Source organism: Pholcus phalangioides, unplaced genomic scaffold, assembly GCF_987345545.1.
Source record: "Pholcus phalangioides strain wild (caught in Gottingen) unplaced genomic scaffold, Ppha-v1.0 ptg000007l_1, whole genome shotgun sequence".
NCBI lineage: Eukaryota > Metazoa > Arthropoda > Arachnida > Araneae > Pholcidae > Pholcus > Pholcus phalangioides.
The window spans coordinates 57,397,970-57,411,095 of NW_028301600.1; the positions used below are offsets into that span (position 1 = coordinate 57,397,970).

Consider the following 13,126-nt stretch of genomic DNA (forward strand, 5'->3'; position numbering starts at 1 on the left):
TCAACCCCCCCCCCCCGCCAAAAAACAATTCTATCCTATCTTTGTAAATGTTTCTCCCTCTATACATTGGTTATGGAGAACGGGTGTTGAAAAAAAAACTAATCGGCATGGGGGTCTTCCATTCCTGTCCTCATCAGTACCACTACTTTATCCATACCTTTTTATCTTCACCCCCCCCCCCACATCAACTAGCCTTGTGGAGTGACTTGCTTGGTCCTTCTTAAAAAATTATTCTTTTTGCTGACTCATTCTTCTGAACTAATTACACAACCAAATTATGAACTTTTTCACAGAAACTCAGATGAACTCCTTTGATGGTGAAAGCAACTTTCCTTCTGTTCATTAATTGTGGTTAGTAAAGTACTGCAATAGCAATGTAACATTAACAAATTAATGAATGGGAAGACAATAAATGAAATTTAAACAACTATTATGAAATGAAAAAATTAATTTAATCCGATATCAAATTTCCTACATCAAATAATAAATAATTCAACAGATAAATTTAAATGGAAACAATAACTATTTGGTTATGTAGATAGTTAACATCAAGTGTAGATTCTATATATTTTAATTTTTATTTTTGTCTAGCTTTTTCTCTCCCTTCTATATTAAAAATTTGTCATTGAATTAAAGAGAAAAAAACCGTAGTATGAAATTCTTTTATATCAGCTTTTGGTTTAAATAATTTACTTTCACTTTAATTAATAAATATATTTACACCTATTGGGCCGATATACTTCGTTCTTTTTATCTTTCTTTCAGGTCAAAAAAAATAAGATTTATGTGTGTTCTAAGAACAGAGATGCCATAGGGTCGAGAGCATTTTACTAGCTTTTAGCTACTGCTCTCTTCCCTGTCCCAGCTTTCTTCATCACATTATGAATTAACTATTCTACCGTGTACATTCAAATATTTTTTCTTTCTCTCGCATTTTCTTTCAAATATTGTAAAATATGTAATTTAATTGTAAACTCTAATTTGTACAGTATTATCGTAATTGACTGGGGACAAATAAATTATGTTATGTTATGGTTCACCTCCCCATTATGGGAAAGGTATTGAAAATTTTTTTTCACGAATAAATATTTCATAAGATGTAAATGGGTTTTGTTAAAATAATTTTAGTTGAAACAACACATCAACACAGCAATTAAATTAACTAGTTTTTTAATTAGTTACAATGGTTAATTAAGAGTAAAAAACATGGTTTTCCTTTAATTTTACTGTTATCTATATAAACTGATAAAATCTTGATTGACAAAGTTAAATAGTTGTTATTTCAAATTTTATTTCAAATTCCCTAAATTTGACAAGATTTTATAAATCTCTGAAACCATAAAATTTCAGCAGCAGCTCAAAAAAATAGTGCAGAAAAGAAAACTTGAAATAACACTAAGAGATATACTTTTAAAATACCACAAAAATTTAGAAGAGAAATTGGTATAATGGGTTTTTGATCATGTGTACTGATATTCAGGGCTTGACAAATCACAAGAAAATCTAGGTGTCGGAATAAATTTCGAAAAATGTTTAGGGAGCTAAACATTTGTTTCAGGGAAAAACAGGTAAAAAAATATTTCAACTTTTCCAGAACATCAACCCCTTTTCATATTGGTAGATATGCTTACAAAAATTCCAAAAATTTTGTTTTGTCCTGACCCTAATCTAGCAACCATATATATAGAAAATTTTAAGCATCAATTCCATTTTTTTAGTCGCTATGGCGACCTGGCGTCTGGAATTTGTCCAGCCATGTTGATATTGAAATATACAAAGCACCATAGAGGGTAATGGTATCCCGAAAATTATACTGGATATTCATCTCCTGAAATATTAATTTTTCACTACCTAGGTCAGTGATGGACAAACTTTTTTAGGAGCATGCCAAAAAAAATTGGCTGGCTGGACATATTTAAACATACATTCATAATTTCAATTTTTATGATTAGCAATGAAGTGGCAGAATATGTTGTATTCTCTGAAGACTGCCACAGTTTTCACAGCAAATCAGGGTTGATAAAAGTCACATTTTTTTAAAATCAGATTTTCACCTTAAAATATTAACTTAAATGCAGAATAAAACATAATCTAATTTTTATTTTAACAGTTAGTGGTTTAAATGTAGTGTCTTTAAAAATATTACTGAACAATATTAAATTCTAAAGATAAGTATGCTTTTTAAATATAGAGATCGGACCCCCAATGCTAATTTGACAACACTGAACTTGATAAATAATAAAATAAATGCAGTCATATACATGGAACAGACATTTATATGCATAAGGGGAAAATTGTTATAAAATTTCTGCTAATTTCATCCTTTATTAAGTCCAGCATTGATAAAAATCATGATTTTTTTTTTTATTTGAATCAGATTTTTTTTTTTTTATTTGAATCAGATTTTTTTTTTTTATTTGAATCAGATTTTTTTTTTTTATTTGAATTCTACATTTACTTATTTTTAATTCCAAGTTTAAAATGCTATATTATTAGGGGTATTAAATAGTTTCATAACAGTTATAGTTCTCATTTTAACTTAGACTATGTTAAGCTCTAGAGATCTTGCTTTTAAAAAAATCCCATTAGCATACTAATCTACTGAAAATCCTATTTATCATACCCCACACAATGTCATCTAAGAACAAATCATTCTACGTTTAAAACAGTATTGAAATTTATACTTGATAAAAAAAAATTAAAAGCACAAAATCACATATGCAACTAACATTCATTAATTTAATCAAAAATATTCTGAAGAAAAGTCTTCATATATCATATCGCATATCACAGTAATATTTTTATAAACTTTTCTTTGATAAAGAACCAATTTGAATGAACAGTGTTCATTACAAGCTATGAAAAATTTCTCTATGTTGTAACATGATAGAAAAAAGCATGGAGAGGAAAATTTGTGGGAAAAAGTTTTTATTATATCTTGTTTCCGAACTGTGACAATTATTCCTACCAGGGTTGGGTTTTTGCAGGGCAGCAAAAATTCATGAAATGTAAAATTCTACTTCTGAAAAGCATTTAGTAAAAATTCAATTCCTGGGATAAAAACTCTCTTTAACAACTTCACTTTTTCCATGGGAAAGAGTTCTTGGAATCGATTTTAGAGAAACCTGTCTCTAAAATCATCATTTTTTTTTTTTTTTTTTTGAGAGGAAACTGAATTAATTCTAACAACCTGACTCTTCACCCAAAAAACGAATATCTTTTTACATTTATTTGAATATTAATTTATGTTAATAAATAATTAAAGTATGTATCTTACTATCTCTTGCTTGTATTAATCATAAAAGTTGAAAAAAATAATATTAAAATTGTTTGAAATACCAAAAGTATCTGATTTAAATCAGTGATTTTTTTTAAAAAAATCATGTGATTTAAATCAAGATACCATTACAAATGAGACAATGGTTTATCCTTTACAGCTGTGAATATAATAACATTCTGAATATTCTATAATAATAATCTGAATATATATAAGTGCATTTTAATAATTTTTAGTAATTAGAGTTAGATTTAACAATTAGAGTTTCATTTTTTGCATATGCAAATATATTTTTTCTGCGGCGAAATCGTATTCACTGGGCCAGAGTAAGTATCTTATATTAAAATTTTTTAAATCTATTTCTATTCGAATTCTCACAGATAGAGATAAACAGCTCTTTTTTTCCCTATAAAAAACTATCTCAATTTACCGTCCCTCCACTTGGGGGGCAATTTTCTAAAGTTCAAAGAGGCGACTAATGCCTCTACTTTAGCATGAAATAAGGAAGGCAGGGTCATGTCTCCAGTGGTTTAGATGGTAGCATGCATGCCCAGTTTGTGAAAAAGCCTGGGTTCGAGTCTGGCAGAGACCAGATGACCTTCCTGTCCTAGTTCACCTTGGCATAATATCAGATATATTTTACATATGCAGGAAATGGAACACCCCTTTCAATGAGTTTATTTGAAACACTGAAATTGAAAATTTCCATACTATTTCAAATCAAGAGACTTTCTGGATATTATGTTGAGGTGAATGTGGGGAAGAAAAGTATGTTGTCCCCAACTGAGAATCAAACCTTGAACGACTTCTTGCAAATTGGGAAGTGCACTGACCATTATATCACAAAGACATGACCTTTCTTCCTTTAAAACATACGCAGCAACATGACATGCCAAGTAGAGACCTTGCAATGGCTTAACCCCAAAGCAACAAACTTTTTCATTCAAATTGGGTTTTTATTGAGCGACACTGCTAACAGCGTGGATGTGCATAGCGCAGCCAATATGGATGGCAAGGAGTGCAACACCACATATTCCTGCTCTCATCAGAGCATGGTTCAAGGGGAGTAAGTACATAAAAAAAGTTTTTGGCTCATTCGATTTGGATAGCATTTTCTTCATCCGACACGCATTGCTGTTTAGAGTAATAATCAGTACTAGCACTTGCTCCACGTGAAAACAATTGCTATCAGTTTTTTGCGTTCTGAACTGTTGCATAGTGCAGTGAATGTTGACCTGGCCTAACAAGGGCAATGGCTAAAATTGACTGTAGTCGATAGAGCCTGGACTGCGTGCAGCTACCTCTTTTTTTCTCGGCAGCACCAGATATTTTCACTAATAAAAAGTATTTACCACTCTTAAAGTAACATAGTAAATTAGTATCTTCACTCAATTTGAAAATAGCAAGAGATTGATGTAGCCCACCTCTTTGTCTCGATATAAGAGTGAATTAAATCCTTGCATTCTATCAGGTTCTTTGCTGGTTCCCATGTGTTATGATATTCTGAATATCCAATCCACTTAACAAGATAATACTTTTTACCCTGAAACACACAGAATTATAGAAAAGATTTATATATACATATAAAGATTTAAAAAAGATGAATTAAACTGAGATATACATTTTTATCTCCAAATAAACAGCTGCAGCACTTCAGATTTATTTTAAAAATTATAGGGTTTGATCAAAAAGTTCAAGAATTGCTTAATGAAAAAAATTAAGGGGTCAAGTCACACAAATCTCTGACACTCACATGATTCAGGGAATGAAATCATGATTTTTTTTTTAATAACTGATTAATTTGAATCAAATTTTTTAATGCAAATCAACTCATTGGTTATCAAGGAAAATTAATCTTGTTGGACAATAAGCATGATTTTTATCATTTAATTTTAAAATAAATGAAGTATGAGATACAGAAATGAGCTGATCAAAACGCAAATGGATGGGGACACCAAAAAACCTAACTTGGTTATGTACATAGTGTAAAATCAAAGATCTTCAGTTTCTCATCATATTATAAATTCTCATATCCTGTACATAGGTGCCGGAGGCTATTTCAGCCCCCCCCCCACCCCACCCATACTAATTAATGAATTTCAATGAAACATGTTCCTCCCCTCCTACATACGGGGTACAGTCCCATGCATATGGGACAACTGACAACTTTCAGCCCCGTCAATGTTTTCTTCATGTCGGTGCATCTGATACTGTACATCCAATTGTGCCATTGGGTCAGTTTCAGTCATTGGGTCAGTTTCAGTCATTTGTCAGTTTTTTCAGTGCTTCTTGTGAGTATTATATAGAACTTATCTTTAAATTTTGAGCATTACTTGGAACTCATCTAATGATTTTCCATAGAAACGTATGTAACATTACGTTTTGGCTTATGAATGTAACCGAATGAATTATCTCTGTTAGCCAAGGTATCACTGTGCTGTTTATGTCAGGGTATGACAAATTCCAGACACCAAATCTAAAGAATCGATTGAACAAATGGAAAAACTGTTTTTCCTGTACGAGATGAAACTTTAATGACATATACTCCGATCAAATATAGGGCCTTGTAAAAGTTTCTTCCATGTATAGTACAAGCCACAGATCATCTGATTGGCAATTTTTTCTGAATTACCTGAATAGACAATCATTTATCATTTAAAATCAAAGGGTTCACAAAAACCAGTAGCAATAGGATTTCCATGACAAGCATTGAAAATATCAAACATTTTAAAACATAAATTAATAATACGTACCTTTTTTATTTTATCATCCACTATCTTGTCAACTTCATAAAAAGCTGTGAGAAAATATATACATACTGCATATATATAAAACTTAACAAGTATACAAAAACAAAACTAATATGCAGAGAAATGTTTTTGACATATAAAAATACATACCCTTGTTCATTAATAAGCATAGAAAAATTAGTAGTTTTTGAATTATCACAAAAATTACAATATCCAGTTGATGAGTGAAACCAGTTAACTTCAGGATGTTATAACTTTCATATTTTCACAATCCTTCTTAGAGTTTCCTTTAAAATTTTTCAATATGATTAAATAAAACTTATCATAAGCAACATAAACCGCTTTTTTTAATTCTTTTGATTATTATGCCAATATAATCAGTAAAATTTGATATATTTTTGCAAGCTTTTGAGAGAGATTTCCTGTTTCTTTATAAAGTTTCATTGTAGAAAGATCTGTAGACATGTTTTAAACCCTTCATGTTTAGGCTTTTGGCTAGAAAATTGGGTGATCTCTATTAAAAGTAGAAATGTTGATAATTCTAAAAAAACTGGTTTTCTTGTTTACATCTTACAAGGAAAGGGTCCAAAGGTGTTATCCTCAAAAAGTTTCAAAAAAAAATTACCACTAATGCTACTCATTAAAATATTCGGATCATTCCATTTCAAATCACCCGGCAAAATGCCAAAATGACACCCATAGTCTCAGATTTCAATGATTTTTTTTATTTGTTGCATTTACCATCCTTATCAACCATGTGAAATATTATTTGCATATCTCTGAAAGTTTTTGAGAAAAAAAATGTTGAAATTTATCAAAAACTGATGCAGATGACTTTTCCGAGGCTCAATTTTTAAGTGGCATTGTTTGAGAAAATAAATCATAACTTTTTCAATTTTCAGTATATTCAAGTGAAATTTTCACTAAAGTGTTCACAAAAACATACAGAAAATTAATAAAAAATAATTCATACACTTACATTTGAAATTTACAAAGCTTTCTTGCTTTTGTAAATGAGTGAACTATGCACAGCATATTCAGTGACATTGAACTCTTCAGATTTTTTCCTTGTTCCCCTTTCTTAACGCAGGGGCCAGAGTTAAAATTTGCAGTTTTCCCCTTGTTGTGATGGTTAAATTGAGTCTTATTTCTAATTAACTTTATCAAAATAATCATATTTGCTTTCTGTTTAATATCTTCATTAAGTGTGCTTTGAGATTCATTTTCTGGTAATTCTTCAAAAACTTTACAAACATTTGATTTTAAAGTGTTGCAAGCAGATTCAACTTTTTTTTTGGCATTGTTTGACTTGCACTGTGGAGCTACCCTATGAAGTTTAATTGGTGACTCTTCTATGTTCTGTAGAGATGAATTTATTTCTTCAAGTGCTTCTTGTTTAATAATTGACATTTTTCCAAGTTACTTCTCTACATTACTATCACTGTTCATCTTTTCACAGTATTCAGTTTCTTCACCTAATTTATTGTTTATATTCACTGTCCCTACAGGCATGGCATATTTTTTTCCCTGGAATGTACAAACCATTTTTGTACAACCATTTATTTCATTTATACATGAAAAATACATGTTTACTATCCTTAAACCTTTTGTTATTTTTTTCTTATGACATTTTAAAGGATTAAAGTATGCTTTCGGATATATTTCATACTTTGAGAAAAAAGCTCTATGATGCTTAAACACACAGTAGATAAATGTTCAGAACTTGCTCTACTCCTCAATATTGATGTCCGATGGGTCCAATGATGTAATGGATAACAGATTTTACACTTTTCCGTAACACTTTTTATGACAGTCAGATCCAGTTTTTTTTCCAACGCTATAAATTTAAAGTGTCTTTTCTGACACATTTTACTTTGAATTCCAAAATGATGATATAAAATATTTAGCTCAAATGGAAATTGTGTTATCATAAGAAAAATTTGCTAACCCCGGAGTAGGCTACTCTATGGAGCACATTCTCTGTCTTCAGCAAGATCATAATTGAGACTTGCATCATTTGATGGGGGGGGGGGGCAGTTTATTCTGGTTTTTTATCAGCAATTTTAAATTATTTCTTGGGAAAAATATATAGAGGCTTGTGTTAAATATTATAATGTAGATTTTTTTTTTTCACACAAGTATAACCATTTCATATTTATCATATACATTAAATATATGTTTATTAAAATATATACTGTAAAAGTCAAAGTAATTTTAAAAAAATTTAACACTGTTGGGGTAAAATAACTTTATAATTAAGCATGTTAAAAAACTTCAAAAATTAATCTATATATATATATATGATTAATATTATCTGGATTTGCAATGATGAATGGATGAATTCTTTATGCAAAAATATATCAGATTGCAAAAGTTTGTCTTGGTTGCATCATAAGAAATATTTATAGATCAATTAAAAGTGAAATTAATTATTTGGAATTTGAACACTTCTAAGAATCTGAACATGAAGGTTTAATTTAAAAAATTATTTTATTCACCAAAAACCTTTTTTTTTTCACCAACTCCCATTTGACACATTACATTAACATTTCTAATTATTTCATGAATTCATTTAATCCTAGAATTTTAAAATTTATTAATTGTTTTGAATTATTGCATTAACTACTCATGAAAATTAATTTAGTGAATACTGTAATAAATGTATAAGTGTATATGAAAAATAAAATATACATTTCTTTTTACTAAGCATGAATCATTATATTAAGTCAAAATGTACAAATATAATTAATGTAGTCATAAGTACAATTGTGTTTTGTTACTCAAATGTATTAATTGTCAAAGTAATGTTTACTTTTCTACAGTCTTCTTAATATATTAATAGGATTAAATTTAAAAAAAATTGAAAATTCATGCTGTGCATCCAAAAAAAAAAGTGTTTAAAACATTCTGTTAAAAATAAAAATAAAAATTTAATTTAATTTTTTTATCAATTGACTTTTTTCCTCTAAGGTTTACATTTTTTCTATTCATAATCTGAATTTTTTTGTGAGCACTTTAGTGGAAATTTCATTTGAATGTATTGAAAATCTGCAAAGTTATGATATATTTTCACAAATAATATTGCTTGAATGGGGTTAGCCTAAGAGACGTCATTCGTGAGGTTAGAAAACATTTTTTTTCTCAAAAAGTTTTTGAGATATGTACATGAAACTTTGCATGGTCAACAAGCATGGTAGAAGCAATGAACAAAAAATTAAAATTGGAATCCGGGATGATGGGTTGCATTTCAGTATCTAGTTGAATGATTTGAAAAATCGGAACGATCCAGCCTTATTTCGATGACTTTTGTGTTGCGAGCCAGAATGAACATATTAACGGTCAAAAAACCATTATTTTTTTTCTCCAGTATTTTACTTCATATATTTAGGAGAAATTTAAAATAAAAGTTGTTTTGGTAACTGCTGTGCCTCTGGTCTAAAAATATGTTTGAAAAATTGTATTTTTTCTAACTAAAAATTCCACAAAAACAAAGTTTAAATAATTTTTTTGCATGTAAATTTCAAATGTAAGTGTATGAATTATTTTTATTAATTTTCTGTATGTTTTTGTGAACACTTTAGTGAAAATTTCACTTGAATATACTGAAAATTGAAAAAGTTATGATTTATTTTCTCAAACAATGCCACTTAAAAATTGAGCCTCGGAAAAGTCATCTGCATCAGTTTTTGATAAATTTCAACATTTTTTTTCTCAAAAACTTTCAGAGATATGCAAATAATATTTCACATGGTTGATAAGGATGGTAAATGCAACAAATAAAAAAAAATCATTGAAATCTGAGACTATGGGTGTCATGGCTGGGTGATTTGACATGGAATGACCCATTCACAAAAATATAAAAATATCTGGAGGAATTATTATGGGTCACTCAAACAAAAATGCAAATATTAATATTCTAAATGCCAATAGGTTAAAAATGAATTTTAAAATCCTGCAACCCTACAGCCTTAGAGTGACATCATTTAAACAACACATGATTAGGTTTAGCACAAACACTGAAAGAAAGAAAAGAAAAATAACTAGAGATTTTGTAAGGGGAAAATGCTGGAGAAAAGAACAAGAGTATAGTATTATCCGCTTCTGAGGAAAGAGTGAAAAGAAGTTTTTTCATAGATATCACCAAGAAACACGAAAGGTGATAAGTGGCCAACTGTTGTCATTTTTTATAGCTTTAATTGCATTCCACCTCTAATTTTTTTTTTTTTGTTTCTGAGTGATGAATGTACTTTTTCATAATATAATTTTTTCATAATTTTTTTGAGGGTGACACCTTTGGACCTTTCCTATGTTAGAAAAAGAAAGAAGGAAAAAGAAAAATATAGAAAAAAAATAATTAGAAGGAGAAAAACAGCTAAGTAGATTTCTTTCGCACTCACCCTCCTCCATGTATTATCTTTCTCTTTTATATATATATAGTATAGTTATATATATATATATATATATATATATATATATAATATTATTAGTGGGGAATCACTCTTAACAAGAGTATAGAAAGAACAGGGACGGCAGTGAACTTCCACTCATAAGATTACAAAGCGGTCATGGGAAAAGATGTAAAAAACAACAGGAAGAGCTGGAATGAATTACTTTCATTTGCATTTTTGGTATCAATATTTGCATATCTTATCCGTGATGGTTGTGGGGGGGGGGGGTTGTTAAAAACTATTTGTGTTCCTAGCTAGATGCAAAGCAACCAAAGTAGTTTCATCACATTTCAAGAACAAATAGTGAATGCAGTCATCATTACCTTCTTCAATTTTACTTACATACAATATTAGTTTTTAGGTGCATGCCACTTCTCAGTTTAGAGGGCGTGGTAGCCCAGGTCAATAAGATGCTTGCCTAAAGTACCAAAGGATGTTTAGAGGTGTCACGTGTTCGATACCAGTACGTCCTTGTCAGAAACTTTCCTGACACGGGGGTACAACTAGAAATGTGATGCAAGAATATTTTCAGAGTATGGGAATATTTTCCTGGGAGTAAAAATTGGAGAATAACCAAGAATATTATTTTTTCTTTTAAATGAAATTTTTTTACTAATTTTGTTTATATTATGAAATATAATTCAGTTTTCATTGCCTGAAATATATATATATATATATATATATATATATATTTTGCTATAACCACCTCATAATGACAAGTTTTACAGAGAATTTAAGAATATTCTCTGTCATGTGGTGAGAGGTTTCAAAACAAAAGTTTGTTATGGAGATTTTGGAAATATTGAAACATCAAAAAATTTCTTTTAAAATTAGATAAATTTTCAGAAATAAGTTCAAAGCAGAAAATAATTTAAAGTTGATTGACAAAGAGAGTTATTCTCACGATCACCTTCATTCTAAAGTAGAAAACGGTGTCATTTTCTTCAATAAACGCAATGAACATAGACTCAATATTATTTTTTTTTATCACTCTTTCTTTGCAAGTTGTTCAATTCAGCCATGTTGTTTTCATTTTCCATGTTGATTTAAAAGTTTAATATTTTGGGCTGCTAACTTTATATAATTTTCCTCTTTTTTCCATTGGCAATTCCTTTATGCTGTTTGCATGAGGTTCTGAAAGCTCTTGCAGTAAATTTAAAATGCAACTTCTATCAAACTCATTCCAATATACGTTCTTTTCCACCACATAACAGCACCAATGTTTTCTGCAGCATTCCTATAACATTAATCTTTCTAGAAAGTCCTAAAGTCCTATTTTTCTGAGTATTTGGGTAGAATTCCCTCTTACATGGCATATCTTCTGCAGTTGCCAAATGGTGAATAAATTCTGATCCATGCTTATCTTTGCTTAACCCTTTACCTACTGATGGTACTTTGAAGTACCAAGTTAGCTAATTTGTTATGTATGAACATATCAAGGTTTTTGTCATCCTTTGCCTTTATATCATTGCTTTTTCTATACTCCATTCAAGCTATTGTGAATTATTCTGAATACCCATTTTCAACAATTCTGTGTCCTCTGAGAATGGGGATATTTTTTGTATAGTACTTTTGTTTGCAAGAAAATGACAAAATCCTTCTTTCACAAATGTAAATATAATCAATTTACTATTTTTTGATATTATACAGGGTGCATAGCAAACAGGGGTTTGGCATTTTACTGGAGAATTGTTGGTTCTAGAGGTATACTTCCAATCAGAAAGTGTTTCCAAATAACCTGTAGTATTCAGATATGTCATTCCTGTTTCAAGGGGTTGTATAGTTATTAAAATAAAATTAACTTCTTATACAGTCCCAGTGTGCCCCAAAACCCAGTTAGAAAGTTTTTGCTCTCTCTCTCTCTGCCAACAAAAAAAAATTCAATGTTTCTAAGGTGCAACATTTATTGAGATATGCAAATTCGGAAAACTAGGAAATTTGGGAGAAAACAGTGCTAAATGCAAAAAAACCGTTTCACCCGCATTTAACGCTATTGATCATTGATCATTTTTGTCGCACCACGGTCATTTTCTGCACACGAGGGCTAATTAGACCGGGACCTACAATTTATTGCAGATTCCGAACGGCAGGCTTGTTTTTTATACTCGCCGATGGGTTGGTGTGCTAACTCCTCGATGGGGGACTCGTTGCGGTAGCAATTTTTTTTTCCTGCAGTCTTGTCATTGTTTTTGTTGTACCCCTGTGTCAGGAAAGTTTTCTGACAAGGGTATATTTTCTAACAGGATATCAAACTCCCGACGACACCTCTAAACATCCTTTGGTACTTTAGGCAAGCATCTTATCGACCTGGCCTACCACGCCCAACGCTATTTTCCTGCAAATTTCCTCCATTTCTTGAATTAAAATATCTCAATGAATATTTCACTTGGAAACAGGGTTTTTTTTGGCATCAGGAGAGACAGGCAAAAAATTCCTAATTGGGTTTTGAGGCATACAGGGACTATATAAAAAGTTAATTTTTTATTTTAATAACTATACAACCCCTTGAAACATGAATGACATATCGGAGAACTACATGTTATTGGAAACTTTTCTAATTGGAAGTATACCTCTGGGATTAATGGTTCGCCAGTATAATGCCATAACCACTCTTTGCTATGTACCCTGTATATATATTTCAATAAGTATAT

The 13,126-nt window shown here is 30.2% G+C and overlaps 1 protein-coding gene across 1 annotated transcript in view; it reads right to left on the bottom strand.

Moving 5' to 3' along the window:
• LOC149085539 (uncharacterized) overlaps positions 1–13,126 on the bottom strand; it is a 78,091-nt gene that overhangs the window by 51,572 nt on the left and 13,393 nt on the right. Inside the window, exons 2-3 of the mRNA XM_089233605.1 lie at positions 6,031–6,074; positions 4,702–4,820 (exon numbers count right to left, since the gene is read on the bottom strand). Coding sequence (XP_089089731.1) covers positions 4,702–4,820; positions 6,031–6,074 — 163 coding nt within the window. The remainder of the gene's footprint in view (positions 1–4,701; positions 4,821–6,030; positions 6,075–13,126) is intronic.